Source organism: Artemia sp. Qi Xiang Cuo, chromosome 1 (assembly GCF_049724085.1).
Source record: "Artemia sp. Qi Xiang Cuo chromosome 1, ASM4972408v1, whole genome shotgun sequence".
NCBI classification, from domain to species: Eukaryota; Metazoa; Arthropoda; class Branchiopoda; order Anostraca; family Artemiidae; genus Artemia; species Artemia sp. Qi Xiang Cuo.
The window spans coordinates 61,647,023-61,671,642 of record NC_142794.1 but is presented as its reverse complement, the minus strand read 5'-3'; the positions used below and the strand labels follow the sequence as shown (position 1 = coordinate 61,671,642).

General features: G+C 34.4%; 1 protein-coding gene across 1 annotated transcript in view; it reads left to right on the top strand.

Annotated features, from left to right (window-relative positions):
- Positions 1-535: 535 nt before the first annotated feature.
- Positions 536-24,620, top strand: part of LOC148956561 (annexin A4-like) — a 50,483-nt gene continuing 26,398 nt past the window's right edge. Inside the window, exons 1-4 of the mRNA XM_089085960.1 lie at positions 536-673; positions 6,784-7,173; positions 17,241-17,414; positions 19,337-19,541. Coding sequence (XP_088942086.1) covers positions 584-673; positions 6,784-7,173; positions 17,241-17,414; positions 19,337-19,541 — 859 coding nt within the window. The 5' untranslated portion in view covers positions 536-583. The remainder of the gene's footprint in view (positions 674-6,783; positions 7,174-17,240; positions 17,415-19,336; positions 19,542-24,620) is intronic.

Sequence of the window (24,620 nt, the reverse complement as noted above, 5' to 3'; positions counted from 1 at the left end):
AAAAAGGACATTCGAAAAAAACTAAAAACTCAATTTTGAAAGAAAAAAAAATTTAACCATCATTTAATTTATATCCTCCCGTATGCCACGCATATTTTCTTTTTGTTTATTTTTTTATCACCTAGAAATAGAGGTTCTTAGAACTTAGACATTTCTTTTAGAACTGCGACACTTTGATTTAACTGTCTATGTTAATTTTGGAGAAAACGCTACGATCATATTTTTTGTCATGTTTAGGAGTACAAACATAGAACTGATCACTAAAAAGTGCATTTTCCTGAGAATCATATAGGGCATTGTTTAAACTAGGAAAGTATCATTACAGTAAAACTATGGAGATACGCCTTAAGATGCGTCATCCTCGCATAGTTTCCAACAGGTAGTAGAAGCAATGAATGTTTGACGTAATCAAATGACGCTACATTAAAGTGTGTTAACAGGAAATTGGTTTCATACTTGGCATCGATTCACAAAAGAGTTAGGTAATGCGCAAGCGCTAAACCTCGCAGCTTCAGTTCAGTTTAATTTTGTGAAGAAGAAAGGTGAATTTTGTTCTAGACGAATCTATTAGTATTGAAATAAAATGAGTTACCCTCCGCCATACCCAGGAGGTTATAGTCAACAAGGATTTGGGATGCCACAGCCCACTTTAGGGTTTAACGTTTCTGATGAGGCTTGTGTATTCATTATTTAGGCTTTGTTTTGTCTGCTTGCTTTTTAACCCGTCTGCTTTTTTGGCTGTTAGTACCAAGCGATACAGCCTATATATTCAAAATGCTTATAGCCTAAATCAGAGCCCGGCTAATTAAAAATATTGTTCAGTAATCTTGTGGTAAATTTGTAGCTGACAACATAGTTTGGCTAAGATGAAGGTGAATTCATCTCTTGATGCCTTTTTTTTTATCATCCTCCATAATTCAATAATTGCTTCTAGGAGAAATTACATTTCGAATCGCTAAGTTGCTGAAAACAGCCCATAATAACCTAAAAATATCTGGCTAGTGAGGAAAAATTGGTTTTTGTAGCTGATGTTAATAAATGTGTAGTAAAATGTTAATATGGAAACAAATTTGCTGTGGTTTTAAAAATGCCAGAAATCCCTCAAAAATGACGTTGATTTTGCAATGACATTTGCTCTGAGACTCCTTTTAATAGGCATAATCCATGCAAATATATTTTCTAAACAGTATTTGGTAAATTTTTCGCAGATCATATTATTGACTTACGAATAAAGTAAACATACCATTCAATGCCTTTTTGGTAAAGTTCTATCAAATCATATTAGGCTTATTGAGTTAGGAAAAAAGTTAATACACCATTCAATGCCTTTTTTATGCTTATTACGAATATAATCGGCCTAAGCATTTCTATCGGAAATGAATTTCCGCTCCCCCCCCCCTATATATGCCAATTCAGGGTTAGGCTAGGTATAGCCTATATAGAAGGGGGGGGGGGTTGAAATTCATTTCCGATAGAAATGCTTATTATATTCGTAATCAGCGTAAAAAAGGCATCGAATGGTGTATTCACTTTATTCCTAACTCAATAATATGATTTCGTAGAACTTTACCGCCTTTTTTATGCTCATTACGAATATAATAATCATTTTTGTCGGAAATAAAGATAAATTTCGGTAAATTTCTACCAAATCATATTATTGACTTACGCATAAAGTGAATATACCACTCGATGCCTTTTTTTTATGCTGATTACGAATATAGTAATCATTTCTATCGAAAATGAATTTCAGCCCCCCCCCCTATATATGCCAATTCAGGGTAGGCTATATATTTCTACAACCTAACCCTGAATTGGCATATATAGGGGGGGGGGAGCTGAAATTCATTTCCGATAGAAATGCTTATTATATTCGTAATCAGCATAAAAAAGGCATCGAATGGTGTATTTACTTTATTCCTAACTCAATAATATGATTTGGTAGAAATTTACCGGACCTTCCCCACCCCAAATTTACAAGGCATCTTAATTTACCTTATGTGTCCGATCAGCAAACTGGACGATTTTGTCGGCACATTCTTTTATATACCCCCCTCCCACAAAAAAAAATCAAAGTCCTAGGTTTGGCACTGTCGTTACCCTGTTAGTAATGAATTCAGAGCCTATACTATTCCCCAGTGTGTTTTCCTGCTCCTTTCCCTACTCCTCTATTTCTAAGGCACAGAAGATCCTGTAAGTTAGATAAATTAGGCTTTCCAAAATTATTTAGAGCCCATATTATGCGCTGGGAGGGTATCCTTGTCTTTTCCCTTCAAAGGGCACTGACCATGGATGAATTTGGACGAATGTTATGGAATAAAAGTGAAACTTTTGGTCATAGCTTTTCATCACCAATGAGGGCCAAATAAAGTATTTTGAGCCTCGTGACTATGCTAATCCTGATATTCAAAGCTTTAAAAAAATTTGAAGATTGTGTCTGAATCTAAAAAAGAAAAAAAAACAGTTTGTATAGAGGGTAGCAATCCCGTAAAATTAGGGATGTTTCAAGTAATACGCTTGCTAGAAGATAAACACAACCTACCACTTGACGAGCCTTTCTACGCTCTTTTCAAATATACTAATCTGCACTGTAGCAAGTTCTATTTTGAGCTCTAAAAAGTTTTTTTTTGTTTTATTTTAATCTGTTTTCTTCGACTTTGTTTCTTCTTTAAATTAAGCTTATTTTTATTTTTGTTGCAGCAAATGTAAGCTGTAAGACACACATTACATATAAAAAAAAGAAAATATTAAATGCCCTTTCAAAATATAATAGCATAATAACTGCTCATGTTCAGTAAGTGGAGGATATGGTACGTCTTGTTGAAAATTGAGTGGTTAGCGTGCTAAACCTGCAAACTTGTGTCCGTAAGGACAGGGGTTCAAGTCCTGGTGTCGGTGATTATTTGCTTTGGAACGAGAGTCAGTGGCGTGGCCCTGTAAGCTCAGAGAGAGTTGAGCCAGCTCTAAATGGGTACCGCGAGAAATCTGGGGAAGGTAAACGGGAAGGGCGTGTGAAAACATTGGATGACTGGCCCCGTAGGTGTCATTGGGGAAAGGGGAGGGGTAGTAAGGGGGTAGATGGCCTCCCCCAATAATTTGTGAAATATTATAATTTATTAAGTAAACCTAAAACTGAAAATTGACAAAAAAAAACAACAACAAAAAACTGGTGGATATGATGCCAGGTTCATTTGATTTTTCAGAATTTAATATTGAACTAGGTTAAGAGGTACATTCTAAATAAACTTTTATTAAATTAAATTTGATACGGCAAAAATTGCGATAGCGCTAGTTTTGTTTCAAGTTTTCTATTGAAAAGTAATAGTACAAAAATAGATACGTGAAATGCACGCTGGGGGCTGAGCATCCGCGGGTGAGCCTCTGCCCCCTGACGGGGATAGAAGCAGGACTGTCAACTGAATTTTATGTTTGTTTGATATGTGTTTTATTGTTTATCATGTCAGTGCTTTATCTTACAACAACCCTCCCAATCCCTAACCTCGCTTATTAAATACTTATCGTTAAGTCATTAAGGTTGCAGTGTGATTCGATCTTAAATCCTACACACTAAGTATATATTTCACAATTAGTGTGCGATTTCTGCCTAAATAGGTATTTAAAGGTTTCTGGGGATGTTTCTTACAAGCTTGAGGCTACGGTATTATTGTTATGCGCTAATCCAGGATCAAAACAGAGAGCATATATTTTACAAGTATGTTTGATTTTCACCAAATTTGGTATTTAAGGAGTTTAAGGTAGTTGATTATAAAACTGAGGCTAATTTTATATTAGAAAAGGCCAAAATCGTTTCCTAGCTATTCTTATCATGACTACTCCCACCACTATTGCTAAGGCTAATACCACATTTCTGTCATTAAGTAACGTTAACTATATACCAAATATTAAAGTTTATTAGCAGGAATAACTACTATATAGACTGCAAGAACTCTGTCAAACTTATCGTGATAAGAAACTAGGGGTAAAAAACAAGCCTTTCCCAATAGTAAACGAAAATCAATAAATTTAGATTTAAAAACATTTTATTCATCAAAACAATCTCCCTTTTATTCTTCTTCGAAGTACTTAAAATTGTTAAGCCTAAAGATACCCTTCAAAAGCTATCAGCATTGGCGCATCTATATAAACAATTTTCACTAAGGCACTTTGCATGGAAGGAGTTTATCGTAAAAACTCCTAAAGTGGCTCATTCGATTGGAAATTGAAAGTTCTAGTGTCCTTTTTAAGAGTCGGCAGTGATCGGAGGTCAATCCTCCCCTCCCACCCTTATTTCCACAAAGCCGTCCGATCAAGATATTAAGATTGTCATTTTGTTCAGCATAGTTGAAAGGTCCAATAACTATGACTCAGAGGATGGCTTGCCCCTTTTTTTCGACGAAAATTTCAAGGAATGTTGAGTGGATGTTTAATTCAATCAAAACACATGTAATATATCTGAGGGGTATATATATATATATATATATATATATATATATATATATATATATATATATATATATATATATATATATATATATATATATATATATATATATATATATATATATATATGCACGTACATATCCAGAGAAGTACCAGAATGCCAACAGTATTGAGGATAAAGGAGGTACCACCCCTCAAAATATATTAAGACCTAGATATTTATGAACTCATTAAATCAAGAAGCTTCTTCACCAAGCGATTTGCTTTGTATGGTTATAAGCCTGATTTTGAGTCCTAAATCTATTTGTGAACATTGATTAGGTCGGATTCTTACTCTGAATATAAATTTATACATATAAGCATTGGAAACAACAATGCAAATTTGGAGAATACCTGATTCAGTGAAGCAATTATTCCTTTAGCTTTTGCAAGATTTCGAAGGGGATTCTAAGTGTGGTAAGCGTTAGTGACATGCATGTTTTATTTGCTCGTTTTGAACTTAATTCAAAGTCAATATAGAAGCTGAAATTGATGATGAAGTTATTAATTGTGCATTAATTGAAATTTTCGAAATTAAAAATGAAATCTAAATAATGCAGCGGATTTTTTTGAAAGTTCGGCCGTTCCAACAGCAAAGGCTGATTTCAATTGCTGTTCAAGATAAAAGTTGTCTTAAGCGTATTTGCTGTAAGGTTAAATTGAATAATATCAGAGATATGATTGATTTGGTCCGGAAATTTGTTTCTCAGAATATAATTATTTCTATGTATGCGATTCGACTACCAACCGAAGTTCACATCATACCGGCTGTAGCATATTTAAGCATAGGTACCAAGATTAATAAAAATTGCCGATCTTTATAGTTGATTGAGGATATACTTACCGTAGGCGCCGGCAAGGGGGGCAGGGGAGGTCATGCCCGCCTGGAAATTTTGGACTAAAAAGTAATTATAAGGAAACCAAAGGAAAGAGAGCAGAATAGGGGAAAACCATGGAAAAAATGCATGTTGCCCCATTGTTGGTTGCCTGCCAATAGGTTTTAACCCTTCATAAGAAAAATATAAGTTCTAATTTGTGACTAAGTGACCCGTTCCCAGTTTTCCTCAAACATTTTTTGGTACTTGTCAATTAGCCGGAACCACGACAGAAGTCAAGTTTGGTTAATGCTAATGAAACAAAACAAAATATGATGAAAATATAATAGTTTAAAAACAAATTTGTGCTATATATTTGCACATTAAGGGCTGGGGAGTAAAGTATAGCATATATTAAATACGTAACCTAACCTAGGTACTTCCCCCCTAAACCCCCAAAAAACCAAAGTTTAAATATTGTAAACGCAATGGCAAAACACGATTTACAATCCAATTATCTATTGAAAGACTCGTTTGACTAGTTTTTTAAGCGACTTCCCTATACAATATATCGTGTGGGTTCCGGCTAATTGACAAGTAGCCTACCCATTTTTTGTATATGATTTGGTTAGAGTAACAAAAAAAATCCTTCATAGTAATGAATGGTAAAGTAAATAAGGATTAAAATATTTATTAAAAAAAAAATCATTATCACAAGCCGAAAATTGGCGAAATTGGCATAATCATTATGATTACGCGAAAATTGGCAAAAATGCAAAAACAACAACGAAAAAGAAAAATCATAATGATTAATCATTTGTGAGTCAATAATTCAACTATAAAAAGTCAATTAAAAAGTTAAAAAGATAAAAACCGGTCAAACTAAGCTTAAACAAATACAAGTCAGAAAAAAGGGGCATTAAAAAAAGGGGAAGGAAATAAGCGAATAAATAAAAAAAACGAGATATAAATACATATACAAATTAAAAGGGACACTAAAAAAGTGTCAATAATTTAACTGTATAAAGTCAATAAAAAGTTTAGAAGATAAAAACTTGTCAAAAAAAGAAGAAGAGGGATACAGATATATATAAATAAAGATAGAATAAATACACAAAAAACAGATATATATATATATATATATATATATATATATATATATATATATATATATATATATATATATATATATATATATATATATATATTATCTGAAAAGTAAAAAAAAGGGGAAACTAGTGGGATATTTTATTCGTTTTTTCTGTGATGAAGGGGACAAAAATTCTTTCATATCAAGACTCAAGAGTGTGTAATCACTCTTGATTTTTGAGAGCTATGAAAGCTAGGGGGAGGGAGCAGTCGTCGTCTCATTCTTTTAAATGCCTTGTAATACACAACATAGTGTTTACTCAGGAGCTCTGAAATTATGACTTGTGTTCAAATTTTTATTTTCTTTATTATCGTATTCTAACTATTAATTTTAAATTTCAAGGCCACCAACGCTCCAAGTCAATACGCCCCTTACCCAACTCAGGCGCCATATTCTTCCAGACAACAAGATTTTGGAAGTAACCCATACCCGCCTACATATCCGCCAACAGGAGTAACTTCACCTTACCAAGCATCCGCAAATCAAGGATTTCAACCCTACACGTCTACTTATCCAGCATCAGAAGTCCCTTCGCAGTATCCTGCTTCACCACTTTATCCAGGGTATCCGCCAGCTCAAAGACCATCATCAGTGCTAGAGCCTGCCGTCCCATCAAATCCAAATCCTTATCCAGCGTATCCTTCTTACCCATCACTAAACCAGACCCAGGGGTATCCTGTCGACCAGTCTCAGTTGCCTCGTAGACCTTCGCAGCCGCAGCAAAGAATGGACGTAAGCATTTTTTTTATAAACATTATGATGTCATTTTTCTGTTCCTGTTTTTTTTTGTCTTTCTCCATTTTGTATTCCGTCTCTGTGTACTTTTTTGTATTGTTTGACGGGTTAGAAATAAATAAATATGGATAAGACTATCAGAGGTTGTTTGAAGGGGAATGTTGAAGTAAAAACATAGATTATTTTGAGTTCAGACATTCAAAGGAAAGTAAAGATCAATATTAAAACTTGAGAGCCAAACTTAGAGCAATATTAAACACAAGTATAGCAGCAAAAAATCTCCAAATTGAATAGCAGCATTGGATGTCAACCAATGGATTATTTCCCAGCAAGAGAATTAATTTCATGTCAAATTCATTTTCTTATTATTTTAATCCAGATGCTAGTGTGCGTTCATGAGAGTATTCTTAATTTGTATATTTTCTACGCTGTTTTGGGTCATGGAGTAATACGTGTATATATATGTTGGTCTGATCTTTTTATTTTTATTGTTTTTAATTTTAGGCTTTATCCTTTTGCTCTTTTAATGGTTATGTTTTAGATTATTTCTGGATTAACGCTAACCCGCTTCGTTTTTATGTAGCCAAAAATTTCTGCCTTGACCGTCGTACTTCTTTTTGTTTCTACTGTTCTACGTCCTGTTTCTACGTACTTCTTTTTGTTTCTTCTTTTTGTTTCTACTAGCCATAAGCCCCTTGTTTTCTTTTTCGAGATTTTCGAAAATTTAAAATATTTTTAAAATTTAAAATTTAAAATATGTTTTTTAATATCTTAAGATTTATTATCCACTTGACATATCAGCTGGGACAATAAGATCGTTCAATATACAAGCCAACAGATTCTGATAAAAACTTGAAAAAATTGTTTACCCTGGACCAAAAAGGGATATAAGCGTTATAAAAATACGTATTTGATATGATTAGAGTTCAGACCTTCAAAGGAAAGTAAAGAGGAATTTTTAACTTCAAACATACATTTTAATATCTAGATACATTGTCAACTGATCAGATGGCATAATAAGATAGTTCAATATATTAAACAGTTCGTGGTAACGAACTGTAAGTAAGGAGCGACCCGGCTCAATAGTAACCGAAACTCTAAAAAACGAAATTTTGATACCAAAAGAATCAGATTTTTATGTTGATTTCAAATATATAAGTTTCATCAAGTTTAGTTTTACCCATCAAAAGTTACGTGCCTGAGAAAATTTGCCTCATTGTATGTATGTATTTATGTATGTATGTATAAATTTATTGCCCATCATAAATGTAAAATACAACACTGATGGAGTATAAAGAAATAAAATGGAACAACACAAATAAATTCTGACAAATACAGACAGAACCAAAACAGAGTAGAACAGACAAGAAAAAAAAATACAAATGGGGGCAATTATATGTAAGAACAAACCTATTATCAAAGACGGAGATTTTCAGAGGTGCTTTCACCAATAATCTGCCTCCGGTATGTTTCATTTCTTTTCTGTAATGCGGAAACAGGACTTGCAACTCCATACTGCGAGGAAAATGAGCTGTTATTTATCCAGAGAGGCAGCCTTAGCAAATATTTCGCATACTTGTAGAAACACTTCCGTATATCCCTAATATCTGAAGCAGTAAGAAGAGACCAAAATGGCTCAAGGGCAAGTAGATGCTAAATAGCAAATGCATTATGAACGCTAGCTAGGATACGGCGATTAAATTTAAACTTTAACGCAACTAGTAAACCATACGCATTCCTAGCTTTTCTGGCAAAAAAAAATCTTTCAAAAGTTGACGCGTGGCGCGAAGAATCGGTACACCAAGATACGTCAGCGTATCTTGTGCTTTAATAACATGTTCACCTAACTGAACATTTGTCGGGCAATCTGAACGGTGATTGAACACCAGGAACTCATTCTTACCCTCAGTAAATCGAAGACCTATACCTTTATAGTCCCTATCGAGAATTCCAAAATTTTCCTCAATTCCAAAGGCTGTTCTACTAATATCAAGGATGTCATCAGCATAGTTAGCTGGCGAAACATCAATACTATTAAATATACATGTGGTTAGAACTTTCTGTTGTGGCACAATGACAGTATTATTAAACAGGGGGGGAGAAATTTTGGGAAAAATTGGGAAATAACCACTAAAAGTTATATAACCTTTATGAAACTCACACCATCAAATTCAGCGTATCAGAGAACCGTACTATAGAGGTTTCAAGCTCCTCTCTGCAAAAATGTTGAATTTTGTAATTTTTTTACCTGAAGAAAGATCACGGATGCGTGTTTGTTTATTTTATTTTTTTCAGGGGTGATCATATCGATCCAGCAGTCCTGGAATATCGTAAGAGGGCTTATTTGAATGGAAATTAAAAGTTCTAGTGCCCTTTTTAAGTGACCAAAAAATTGGAGGGCAACTTGGCCCCCTCCCATGCTCATTTTTCCCGAAGTCACCAATCAAAATTTTGGGATAGCCATTTTGTTCATCATAGGCGAAAACCTAATAAATGTATCTTTGGAGATGTTAATCCCCCACAGTTCCCGGGGGAAGGGCTGCAATTTATGAACTTTGGCCATTGTTTACTTATAGTATTGGTTAATGGGAAGTATACAGACGTTTTCAGGAGGAATTTGTTTCTGGTGGGGGGGGGGTTTCGGAGGAGGGGTTTACGGGGAGGATCTTTTCATGGAGGTAAGTTACGTCAGAACAAAGTTTCGAGAAAGCCATTTAGCCAAAAAAAGTAAACTTAATATGCAAGTTTTGTTTTATTTATTCATGTACGGTGAGCCAAAATCAAAGCTGTATTAATTCAAAAACGTTCAGAAATTAAATAAAAAAATGTTTTTTAACTGAAAGTAAGGATCGACATTAAAACTTAAGGCGAACAGGAATTATTCCGTATATGAAAGGGGCTGTCCCCACCTTAACGCCTCGCTCTTTACATTAAAGTTTGACCCTGTCTCACAACTTTATTTTTTAACAAAGAGGAGGGGACAGCCCCTTTCATATACGGAATAATTTCCGCACGTTTTAAGTTTTAATGTAGCTCCTTACTTTCAGTTAAAACAACTTGTTTTTTTTTTATTTAATTTAATCTAACAGATCCAAAGGCAACGCTATTGTGTTTGCCTGTAGTAAAGGCCATAAGGCTTCAATGTTTTTTCCCAAAGGCACTTCACATGGAAGAGGTGGTCGTATAAACTTCGGAGGGCACTCATTCGATCGGGAATTGGAAGTTCTAGTGCCATTTTTAAGAGTCAAAATTGATCTGGGGGCAGCTAGCACCCTCCACGCGCCCTTTTTCCCTAAATCCATCCGATAAAAACTTTGAGATAACCATTTTGTTGAAAATAGTTCAAAGATCAGATACCGAAAACTCCAGGGTCGACAAAACCCCCCAGGGCCCGGGGACAAGTATTGTAAGTTATGTCCTGGGGATATATATATGGTTTTTATGGAAAGGATGATTGGGATGAGCGTATAAATGAAATAAAAACCAACATAAATTAAATTAACAATCATAGCAAACAAATATACAACAGGTACTAATATAAATGAATATATAATTCTTTAAACGAGCAAAATTTAAATTGAATATGACAAATCAAGCTTAAAGGGAACAAAAATCACTACAAACCAGAGTTTGGGTACTGCCTCCTTCCCTAACTGTAAAAGTCTAAGACCAACTGCGTCATTGGCGCTTTACTAGACACGGATAATATTACAAATATTTTCTTGTGGACTTATTGCACCATCGAAAACACATAAAAATTACATTAAAATTGAATTTTGAACTGATGAGCTTCCAGCAATTAATATCATTATAGGCCTATATGAAATATTCAGTTTAATTTTATTAGTCCTTTCCAAGACTGTTCAAGACAAATATAGTTTCACTACAAACAAGAGTTTGGATACTGCCCCCTTCCCTATCTGTAAAAGTCTAAAGCCTACTGCATCATTGGCTTCAATGAAAACGAATTATTTTACAAATATTTTCTTTTCCAGTTATTACAGCGTTAGAATTGAAAATAAAAATTATAAATAATATAGTGAAATAAAATCTTTAACTGGTGCTCTTTCAACGATTAATATCATTATATAACGAATATTCAGTTTGATTTTATTAGTTATTTCCTAGACACATACAGTTTTTAGTATAGCGCCAATGACGCAGTAAGTTTTAGACTTTCCCAGTTAAGGATATAACGAATATTCAGTTTGATTTTATTAGTTCTTTCAAGACACATACAGTTTTTAGTATAGCGCCAATGACGCAGTAAGTTTTAGACTTCCTTTGTTAAGGAAGGAGGCAGTACCCAAACTCCCGTTTATATTGATTTTTGTTCATTTTAAGCCTTCTTTTCATGCTCAATTAATTTTTACTCGTTTTAAGATTTGTTCATTCATGTGTATTAGTACCTGTTCGAACAACACTCATTTTTCCCGAAGTCACCAATCAAAATTTTGAGTTAGCCATTTTGTTCAGCATAGTCGAAAACCTAATAAATGTATCTTTGGAGATGTTAATCCCCCACAGTTCCCGGGGGAAGGGCTGCAATTTATGAACTTTGGCCATTGTTTACTTATAGTATTGGTTAATGGGAAGTATACAGACGTTTTCAGGAGGAATTTGTTTCTGGTGGGGGGGGGGGGTTTGGAGGAGGGGTTTCCGGGGGAGGATCTTTTCATGGAGGTAAGTTACGTCAGAACAAAGTTTCGAGAAAGCTATTTAGCCAAAAAAAGTAAACTTAATATGCAAGTTTTGTTTTATTTATTCATGTACGGTGAGCCAAAATCAAAGCTGTATTAATTCAAAAACGTTCAGAAATTAAATAAAAAAATGTTTTTTAACTGAAAGTAAGGATCGACATTAAAACTTAAGGCGAACAGGAATTATTCCGTATATGAAAGGGGCTGTCCCCACCTTAACGCCTCGCTCTTTATATTAAAGTTTGACCCTGTCTCACAACTTTATTTTTTAACAAAGAGGAGGGGACAGCCCCTTTCATATACGGAATAATTTCCGCACGTTTTAAGTTTTAATGTCGCTCCTTACTTTCAGTTAAAACCTTGTTTTTTTTTTTATTTAATTTAATCTAACAGATCCAAAGGCAACGCTATTGTGTTTGCCTGTAGTAAAGGCCATAAGGCTTCAATGTTTTTTCCCAAAGGCACTTCACATGGAAGAGGTGGTCGTATAAACTTCGGAGGGCACTCATTCGATCGGGAATTGGAAGTTCTAGTGCCATTTTTAAGAGTCAAAATTGATCTGGGGGCAGCTAGCACCCTCCACGCGCCCTTTTTCCCCTAAATCCATCCGATAAAAACTTTGAGATAACCATTTTGTTGAAAATAGTTCAAAGATCAGATACCGAAAACTCCAGGGTCGACAAAACCCCCAGGGCCCGGGGACAAGTATTGTAAGTTATGTCCTGGGGATATATATATGGTTTTTATGGAAAGGATGATTGGGATGAGCGTATAAATGAAATAAAAACCAACATAAATTAAATTAACAATCATAGCAAACAAAAATACAACAGGTACTAATATAAATGAATATATAATTCTTTAAACGAGCAAAATTTAAATTGAATATGACAAATCAAGCTTAAAGGGAATAAAAATCACTACAAACCAGAGTTTGGGTACTGCCTCCTTCCCTAACTGTAAAAGTCTAAGACCTACTGCGTCATTGGCGCTTTACTAGACACGGATAATATTACAAATATTTTCTTGTGGACTTATTGCACCATCGAAAACACATAAAAATTACATTAAAATTGAATTTTGAACTGATGAGCTTCCAGCAATTAATATCATTATAGGCCTATATCAAATATACAGTTTAATTTTATTAGTCCTTTCCAAGATTGTTCAAGACAAATATAGTTTCACTACAAACTAAACTTTGGATGCTGCCCTCTTCCCTATCTGTAAAAGTCTAAAGCCTACTGCATCATTGGTGCTTCACTGAAAACGAATTATTTTACAAATATTTTCTTTTCCAGTTATTACAGCGTTAGAATTGAAAATAAAAATTATAAATAATATAGTGAAATAAAATCTTTAACTGGTGCTCTTTCAACGATTAATATCATTATATAACGAATATTCAGTTTGATTTTATTAGTTATTTCCTAGACACATACAGTTTTTAGTATAGCGCCAATGACGCAGTAAGTTTTAGACTTTCCCAGTTAAGGATATAACGAATATTCAGTTTGATTTTATTAGTTCTTTCAAGACACATACAGTTTTTAGTATAGCGCCAATGACGCAGTAAGTTTTAGACTTCCTTTGTTAAGGAAGGAGGCAGTACCCAAACTCCCGTTTATAGTGATTTTTGTTCATTTTAAGCCTTCTTTTCATGCTTAATTAATTTTTACTCGTTTTAAGATTTGTTCATTCATTTGTATTAGTACCTGTTCGAACAACACTCATTTTTCCCGAAGTCACCAATCAAAATTTTGAGTTAGCCATTTTGTTCAGCATAGTCGAAAACCTAATAAATGTATCTTTGGAGATGTTAATCCCCCACAGTTCCCGGGGGAAGGGCTGCAATTTATGAACTTTGGCCATTGTTTACTTATAGTATTGGTTAATGGGAAGTATACAGACGTTTTCAGGAGGAATTTGTTTCTGGTGGGGGGGGGGTTTCGGAGGAGGGGTTTACGGGGGAGGATCTTTTCATGGAGGTAAGTTACGTCAGAACAAAGTTTCGAGAAAGCCATTTAGCCAAAAAAAGTAAACTTAATATGCAAGTTTTGTTTTATTTATTCATGTACGGTGAGCCAAAATCAAAGCTGTATTAATTCAAAAACGTTCAGAAATTAAATAAAAAAATGTTTTTTAACTGAAAGTAAGGATCGACATTAAAACTTAAAGCGAACAGGAATTATTCCGTATATGAAAGGGGCTGTCCCCTCCTTAACGCCTCGCTCTTTATATTAAAGTTTGACCCTGTCTCACAACTTTATTTTTTAACAAAGAGGAGGGGACAGCCCCTTTCATATACGGAATAATTTCCGCACGTTTTAAGTTTTAATGTCGCTCCTTACTTTCAGTTAAAACAACTTGTTTTTTTTTATTTAATTTAACCTAACAGATCCAAAGGCAACGCTATTGTGTTTGCCTGTAGTAAAGGCCATAAGGCTTCAATGTTTTTTCCCAGAGGCACTTCACATGGAAGAGGTGGTCGTATAAATTTCGGAGGGCACTCATTCGGTCGAAAATTGGGAGTTCTAGTGCCCTTTTTAAGAGTCAAAATTGATCTGGGGGCAGCTAGCACCCTCCACGCGCCCTTTTTCCCCTAAATCCATCCGATAAAAACTTTGAGATAACCATTTTGTTGAAAATAGTTCAAAGATCAGATACCGAAAACTCCAGGGTCGACAAAACCCCCCAGGGCCCGGGGACAAGTATTGTAAGTTATGTCCTGGGGATATATATATGGTTTTTATGGAAAGGATGATTGGGATGAGCGTATAAATGAAATAAAAACCAACATAAATTAAATTAACAATCATAGCAAACAAAAATACAACAGGTACTAATATAAATGAATATATAAATCTTGAAACGGGTAAAACTTCAATTGAATATGAAAATCAAGCTTAAAGGGAACAAAAATCACTACAAACCAGAGTTTGGGCTCTGCCTCCTTCCCTAACTGTAAAATTCTAAGACCAACTGCGTCATTGGCGCTTTACTAGACACGGATAATATTACAAATATTTTCTTGTGCACTTATTACACCATCGAAAACACATAAAAATTACATTAAAATTGAATTTTGAACTGATGAGCTTCCAGCAATTAATATCATTATAGGCCTATATGAAATATTCAGTTTAATTTTATTAGTCCTTTCCAAGACTGTTCAAGACAAATATAATTTCACTACAAACAAGAGTTTGGATGCTGCCCCCTTCCCTATCTGTAAAAGTCTAAAGCCTACTGCATCATTGGCTTCAATGAAAACGAATTATTTTACAAATATTTTCTTTTCCAGTTATTACAGCGTTAGAATTGAAAATAAAAATTATAAATAATATAGTGAAATAAAATCTTTAACTGGTGCTCTTTCAACGATTAATATCATTATATAACGAATATTCAGTTTGATTTTATTAGTTCTTTCCTAGACACATACAGTTTTTAGTATAGCGCCAATGACGCAGTAAGTTTTAGACTTTCCCAGTTAAGGATATAACGAATATTCAGTTTGATTTTATTAGTTCTTTCCAAGACACATACAGTTTTTAGTATAGCGCCAATGACGCAGTAAGTTTTAGACTTCCTTTGTTAAGGAAGGAGGCAGTACCCAAACTCCCGTTTATATTGATTTTTGTTCATTTTAAGCCTTCTTTTCATGCTCAATTAATTTTTACTCGTTTTAAGATTTGTTCATTCATGTGTATTAGTACCTGTTCGAACAACAAAAGCCCGAAGAACAATAGGGAAATCTTTTTGCAAGACAGTGGAGATAATTTGAATGAATATTTCGGCCCTATGTCCAAGGGCCGTCCTCAGCAAGACAAAAATATACAAAAGAAAAAAGACTCATATCAACATGCGAACAATAAAACCAACAAATTAAAAATTTTTCAAAGCACTTAGCATCCTTACTTCAGCGAAGTTCAACCAGGACTGATAAAAAGTAAGGTAAAACAAGGCGATTCAATGAGATGAACGAAAAATAATTTAAAACCACGCTCTTATTGCTAATCCAGCCTTTTTGGCAGCTAACCTCAAAGGTCTTTTTGTGACCGGTTCTGTGTTACTGTCAGTTGGTTTTCAAAATATTTTGTAAGATCATTTTTAAATAAAATTGTGTATAGAGCATTTAGTGTATATTCCCCCAAGTCCCTATTTAAGGAAATATTATTATTAATTTTAAGTCTGATTTCAATTGATTCTCGGACTACCTGCTTTATGGATTCATCAAAAAGTATATTGTGGCCAGAATTTTCAAAAATATGGCAACCTAATGCAGAACCAAATGAAACAGTAGAAATATTAGAATTTAGAGCTTTGACTATATCATCCATTTAGAGTTTTGACAGAGCATGACCATATCGTTTGTTATGGAAAGGCAGTGTGGTCTTCGTCGCTATTAGTACCTGTTGTATGTTCTTTTGCCTGTTTATTTATTTTCTTTTCCTTTTGGGTTTCATTTTTCTTTAATAGTTTTTTCTGGTCGTTGTGAGAATAAATTAGTATAGGTTTTTATTTCTTCTGATCTTATGTTTAATATAGCCTTTACTTTTCTTTGAAAAATTTCTTTTTCTGGAAGTTTTTTTTTAATTAGTCTAATAACAAATTGCATATTTTTGTTTATCTTGGAACGAAAAGGAATATAGGCCTAAGCGTTAAAATATATGCCATTATATATACCAAAGGTGTCTGCACCCAAATCACGTAATCCTACATAGGCTAGTGTAGTTTGATTACGGATCTCGGGTTGATCTATTTTATCACGGACATATTCGGTAATTTATTTTGTGCCAGTGGCTATTGCTCCCATTAATGTGTTATGCGAACAGGATAAAATTGTTAAGTATTTGGAAAGAAATTTCTCATAAATAAGGGATTAAAAGGCGTGTAAAAGCTTATGAATTAAAATGGTTAAAAGCTAGTTGAATATGAGGAACTTTTGTGTGCCTGGTGCTGCAAAATAGATTTTTTTAGATCGCAAAAACAAAATTCCTATAATATTTTATAGGAATTATGGAGAAAATGGTCAGATTACAAAAAATTTGGGGTTTGGAGGCTCTGATTTGGCTATTACCTGGTTTGCACCTATCTAGTTAGAAATACTAGATATTACTTCCATGTTAGTTAGAAATACTAGAAATACTATCTTGTTAGAAATACTAGATATTACTTCCTAGATATTACATTATTACTTCCATATTACTAGAAAATACTTAAAAATTACTTCCATGAATTTTTCTTAAGATAATCGAAATAACCATTTTATCGTATTAGCTAACAATTGGCTTTATCTGCTATTGTTTCATCCGCTCACTCTTTTTTTGCAATAAAAGTACTATATTTCATCTTTTAAAGGGTCGTCCCACCGTGGTTCCATTTCAAGGGTTCAATGATTCCGATGCCGAGGCCTTAAGAAAAGCCATGAAAGGTTTTGGAACAGATGAGGCCGCAATTATCCAAGTTCTTTCTCGCAGGACAGCAGACCAACGCATGGACATACTTAGAGCCTATAAGGCGAATTTTGGGAAGGTAATTATTTTGCAAAGTATATCTTGGCTTAGTCTTTAACAACTGAAAGAGAATGGGAAACTTAGACGAGTTAAATCTTCAGCGATTTAACTTGGGAAGATAGGGAATAAAAACTGCCAGTGCCAGTTCCAGTTTAATATCTGGTGACTTCATTAAAAATGCAGACAATTTTAATAAAAATTGGACATTTGATTTGATTATTCTGCAGTGCAATGAGACTAAAGTTAGAATTTCTCAGGTAGTGATTTTTAATCACTATAGTTGATTATCCAGAATTATCTAACGTCGAAAACCAGATTGCGCAAAGTAGGCTGGTGTATCAACTGGGGTAGGCGGTGGCGCCGAGGGCCAAATACTAGAATAATTTGATTATTTTTTTTAGTACTGAAAAGCTCCTTTTGTTTCTTATTTTCATTGAAAGAAATCGATAAAATAAAAAACTTGCCCCCATATATTTTGAAAATACACACCCCCCCCCCTACATTTTCGTGAATTGGCGCCTCTGAAAGAGAGCATAAGCCAGCTGGAGAAAATTTTGATAGGTAAGCAAGTTTGTTGACTTTGAAGTTCGTAGAATTGCTGGGATCAGAATCTTCCTTCCTATATTCTTGACCGGATTTGAAATACCTGAAAAGATAAGTATTTAGCTGTTTTGGGCCAAGCAAAGTTGCCAAGTGCTAGATGGCATTTGTTTTCAGCGCTAGCGCCAGGTTCGACCTTCATGAGTTTTCAATACTTATTAAGCCTACTAACAGTTAATTAGTAACGTTATAATCATTAGTGCTTGGCTCTCAATGAGTCTGTGGTTCAGATTACTAATTAGATAGCTGGACTAAGCCCCCAAGGCCTATAGTAGTGCTCTATCTTTTGTCACTGATCAATCTAATTAGATCAGACACAATCTAACTTCATGACACAAATAAAATTTATATTCCTGTTACAGTGTTACCCTTTTTGTAAAATCAGTTATCATTCTTCTGACTGTGTGTCATGCTATGGTAAATATGTTCCCTGAAATAGCTCAAATTTTCTCATCTTTTTCGTACTTGAAAAACTGCTAGTCTGCCATCTTGAAGAAACTGTAAAAATGTTTGGGCCTTGGCATAAATTACTATTTTTAGTCTGTATTTAAAAATGTTTCGCTGTGCCCCCCCCCCCCACCTCCATCTGACAATATTTTCAAGCCGTGGAATCTTTGTGGGGATTGATGTCTTTGTTTTGTCTTTTTTTTTTCATCTATGAATAAAGTATCGAGTCAGTTATGAGGCAACTGACAAGTGTTGTAAGTTATGTCCTGGGGGTATATATGGTTTTTATGGAAAGGATGATTGGGATGTGAGTATAAATGAAATAAAAACCAACATAAATTAAATTAACAATCATAGCAAACAAAAATACAACAGGAAATTATTTTATTTTTTATTACCTTGTCAAGTCAATCATTTTGTCAAGTTTTATGGTGGATTCGTATTTTGTTCTTGTTTTGTATTCTATAAATTACATTACAGGTATTTTCCTGTTAGCTTACTTCTGAAAGGAAAAAATTCGTTATGCTTAATATTGAGATAAAAAAGATATTTAAAACCAAATGATCCAGTAAATGGCAAATGTGATTTATAATTAGATTTCAGATAGTGTTTCATTTCTTGACAAAAAAAAGGAGAACCAATACTGTATTTACAGGCGACGTGTCCAATGAAATGTACCCTTTTTTTACTGACATACATCTGCAACGAAAAGGAGAGACTGTGAGCCCTCCTTAGATTGGTCTAACGGGCCCCTAACATTTCAGCTAAAACTGAAAAATAACGGCATAGTTGCCTGGTGAGCCTAAACTAAAAGAATATCGTCAATAACAAATTCCAAACGTTCCATTTTAGAATTGCAGACAAAATGAAATAACATTTTCCCTTAACTTGTAGGACTTAATCAAGGACTTGAAGAGTGAATTGAGCGGAAACTTCGAGCGTGCAATTCTAGCTTTAATGCATCCACGAGCCGAGTACCTTGCCATGGAAGTAAGAGAAGCCATAAAGGGAGCTGGCACTCAAGAAGGAACTCTCATTGAAATTTTAGCTCCAGGCCATAATGATGAAATTGCTGCTATATGTGACACCTACTATAAACGTGAGACTATAGTTTTGATCTTGAGCACGGATAAATAACATCAATAGTGTGTAGAAGCTAAAAAAAAAAAAAAAAGTTTGCTATTGAATATTGGTGGGGCGTATCTTCCCCCTAAATTTTGAAATTACCTGTTTGATATTATCGTTGAAAAAACAGAAACCCCTCCATTGAAAGCCCCCTCTTAGATTCTGAAAAATGAGTTTTTTGGCATCTTCAATGTTTTAAGAAGAAAAAAAAATCATCAATTCCTATAACTTAAGCAAATTCTATTTTAAAAATTCTATCGCCTTCTAGCATCTTATTGCGTTTTTTACGGGCTCTGACTTGGTCAGTTCTCCAGCCCCTAGTATGAAACTTACTACGAAAGTTTATATTGAAAAGGAAACTTTTCCTGGCGCGAGGAAAGGTGTAGCTGAGATTTAGACAAGGGCTATGTATATATATATATATATATATATATATATATATATATATATATATATATATATATATATATATATATATATATATATATATATATATATATATATATATATATATATATATATATATATATATATATATATATATATGCATAGCAAAATTCAATGCTAGTTTCCATAGCACTTTTTTTATCTATCACGTCCTTGCCAATCAATTGTTTAGGCCTTCGATCTTTTGTGAGTTTTCTTGAAGTCACTAAAAGGAGTTTACTCTAAATTCACCAAAATGAATTCTAAGAGATTTTTATAATAAGTTTCATTAATATGCAAAAGGGAAGGGAAAACTTAAAACAAATAAATATGAAACGTGGAAGACCAAGGCTTCCAAAGTATTGTTGGATTTAGAAGAAGTATATACGCATGAGCATCCCATATTAAATCCGTTGATACTAAGAATACGGTACTAGCTTAATGATTGGCCTTTCCAATCACTACAAAATTCTGAAAACTGCTTTAAAAAGTCATAAAATATTTACCTATATAGTTTCTAAAAGCAAATCACTTTACCAACACTGCTCCCTACCGCCCTCCATAATGGTCAAATATGTATCCCAAATTGTATACGCAAGGAATTCTCCATGGACAGCTCTTCATTCCCGTGTGTAACAAATTAATTTTACTGCAAACAAGCAAGGTCGACGCATCCTTCAACAGGAAAATTCATGGAAAATATTTAATTTGGGTTATATATTCGACCTTTTGGGTGGGGTTGGGATAGGGATATAGTAAATCAATGCGCTTTTAGGAACGATTAATTACAAAAGGCACTATATATGGCAATTTCTTTTAAAATGAGCCATTATACAGCTCTGTATGATTTTCCAGTGCCCAGCTAGCTGAGGAGATAAAAAACGGAAAGAAAGAAAGAAAAAAAGATGCAGTATATGCAGAATATCGTGGTTTCAGCCACTTTTCTTGATTTTCATGCCAATATAATTTCCTTGTTGTTCAAGCCAAAAGACTGTAAAATTTCTATTCAGGGGATCCTAACAAGGCGGTTCTAATAGTGTATTTCTTGTTTTGATCTGAGTCTATTTTTAGGAGTTATGGAATATTTTAGTTTTTGCTATGGGACGTGATCGTCTCTTACTAGGTTGTTAGCTACCGCTGCGACCCAGATATAAGTGAATATTTTGGAACTTTTAAAAGTGTTTTTCAGAAATTTATAGTGTTTCCTGCTGAAGAGGCAAAGCACTAAATTTATACAAAAAATAATGACAGTTGAAATCTTAAAGAATGCTCACTAGATAATAATTGTGCCTTATTTTTTGAAAAATTAGTGAAATCTTGCAATCAAACATCTGCATGCATTAAGTTTTCCTTTCCAGAAATAGATAATCGTTTGTCATTCTTGACCCTCCATGGAGGCGGTGGGGCGTATCTTCCCCCTAGATTTTGAAATTACCTGTTTGATATTATCATTGAAAAAACAGAAATCCCTCCATTGAAAGCCCCCTCTTAGATTCTGAAAAATGAGGTTTTGGCATCTTCAATGTTTTAAGAAGAAAAAAAAAATCATAGCCCATTCCAACATTTTCATGAATTTGTGCCCTTGACTTGTGTGCAAATGTTTTAATCTATCATTGATGTGTCCCAATTAGATGCAGGTCTGTGTCAAATACAGAAAGACTTGGAATCATGAGCGACTAGTGCATTTTTCAAAAAAAAATCTCTAACAGCATTTGGTTTACTATTAATGTAGAATCTCAGTATGTGGTGTGTTTTAGAGGCTACAATTTGAAAATTTGAAAGTCCTTGTGCATTTCAATGAAAATGTGCCCAATATACATCTTGCCCTGGGGTTACTAAACGGAATCCAGAAAAAACTAAAGGATCCATGTAATACTTCTTGTTTTTCGTGGGAACAATGCAACAATAGCCAATGGCTCCAGGTCTGTTCAATTGAAGCCAGAACTATTTTGCAAGTACCTAAAACTCATGAGGAAGTTGAGTGCCATTTGTGCTGTGGCCTAAAGCTCGAGCTGTCGATCTTAAAAGCCTGTGAACAAGACTGTTTTAGCCAAGAGGCCCCTGGTGCAGTCCTTACCCATAATATTGCCCATTGTTTCTTATACTTCTCAAATAACTTTTTAAAAAATTTTCCTGTGTGTGGGGAACCACATCCCCCTCAAAGGCTAAACTCTTTATGCTAAAGTTTAATTACTGCTCAACGGAAAGTCTTTTGCAGTACAAATATGTACCCAGCTGGCGATCGCAAGCGTTTCTTTTGCCGATTGTCTTCAAAGACATTTAGAATGAAAATTCAATTGTTTAAAGCAAATACAAATATGCAAGAGGGATTGTAGGCTAAACAAAAAATTTCTCATCTATTGCTATTTTAATACAACATTCGTTCTTGGAGTATTGCCTTAGGTTTAGCAAGGTTTAGCGGGTAATATTTAGTATCATCATTAAGATATTTAAGGGAAATTGCCCCACAATAATTTTTTAAGCTTCCTTACTTTTCATTGGCATATCTATTTAAAATTTTCAATTTTATATCTTATTTTCCCACGATGGTAGCCCGGTCCAAAAAGACAAAGAAGGAGCCTTCTTACCTTTTAATTACTTCCAACTTATTAAAAACAGCACTGAAACTCGCCATACTCAGAAAGAGTTTCCTTCAATGTCCAATGGCCATTTGATCGACTTGACTTTACCATTGTAACCATTGTTTTAGGAGTATAATGGGAGGAGAAAAGCACAGAGCGCTTCACTCATGCAGAGCCATCTCTACTTTTGATAACGAAGTTTAAATATTAGAATAAATAAACTTTTCCCTAATGGTTATTAGTTACCTTTAGGAATAGAATAATGCTTGCCCGTTTGAACTAAAAAGGAAAAACCTTTTGATCCGAAACTTTCTCCAAGATCGAAATTCAACCAAAGCACAAGGTTCTTACTTTTCTAGTTCAATTCACTGACCTTTTTTTTTTTTTTTTCATTTTAAATAAATCATGGTTGCAAAAATAGCTGCAAACTAGTAAATAAAGAAACTCGACTCATTATGGCCAAATCTTAAAAGAAAGAATGTTAAAAAAAATAACCTAGTGATACAATTGCCATTAACAGCTGATTCAAGAATGGTAACTATTAATTTGAATGATCTTAATAGCAATTGCGAAAACTGATTTATAGGAATTTCGAACAAGAACCTTAAACCCCCAAACAAATCGCGTGGCATCGAAATAAAAGTGTATTTTTCACTTTTGCCAACATTATTCTCAGATGTTTCATTTAAACTTGCGCCACATTAAAAGAGTAAATGCACCGAATGAACGATTTCCCCCCAAAAAGTGCGCTGATTTGGAAAAATTAACGCGTAAACGCCTCAAAAAAGCTCCAAAATGATGCCAATGCACCCCATTTGGCCACTTAAGCTATTAGACCACCAATCAAAGCAAAATTAAGAGGCTTAAGAAAAACAGTAGCAGATAAAATATCGTTTTCTGATAAAAGGAATGAAGACTATAGCAAATTGATCAGCATGCAAAGATTTTTGCATGCTGATCAATGGACTATGCAGTGGTGGTACCAATCTCTTGATTCTCTACCTTCAACTGGGAGTGCAATGTGTGGTTGCGGGTGAATCATCCGACTCGTCCCGTGTTCTCCCGCCAGACTCCCCCAGGTATCCATTTGAAGCTGGGTTGACCCTGGCTGAACTCAGCTAGGACGGCTAAATTTACGTGAATCGTGCTTAAAAATTATGTGAATGTGAATCATGCCTACTTTAAATACCGAAATGCTACCAGGAACCCCCCAAAAAATACACGAAAACATCTTGCCAATCAGATGCATCGGAATCAGATATACCGCCAATAGAAAAGCGGACAGAACAAAAAAGAAAAAAAGCAATTTGCCTTTATGAAGAGTAGTTAAAAGACAAAAGGTCAGCGCAGGGACAATAAACATTAACAAAGAAGCATTGGCTGGTACAATAAACGCCTGTATGATTCATGTTCAAACTCAGGAGCTTTGTTCTACAATTCGTCTAAAGTGTCTGTTACTTTTTTTTTGTTTTTGCACAAGAGACTTATGTTACATTTGACAGTGGCTGGTGTACTAGAAGTTGCTGCAGTAGGTTTGCCGCATTGTTTGCTTTTGGAGTTGTCATTGGTTTTTATTGGAAAAAGCTTTGACATGCTTGGATTAGAGATAAATACTGTTGCATTTGTATGAAGCATCACGAGAACGACAATACATCCATTTCCTATTACTCTTGTTGTATGAACTGGCAGGGCCCAAGCACGATTATGGAATATGATATTCTAGTCGAGGCTATTGGAAACGCAACAACTATGTACTCTCTAAAATGTGTTAAATTTACTGCTGGGTGGGACTCTACAACCCATTTGGAGCTTACAGCCAAAGTACCATATGGTAGATATATGGAAAATTCGAGTGTACCAACCGTGCACATAAGTGCCTAAAAAAGAAATTTTACAACAAGCAAAAAGAAAACCTTGAATGCTTGCTGCTGCTTAGTGGTGTGAAAATAAAGAAAATGTGCAATTTTTCAAGAAACCTGATCGCACACACAGCTGCAGCAACGAAAAAGTGCTAAAGACCTTGTAAATGAGCCAAAAAAATACCA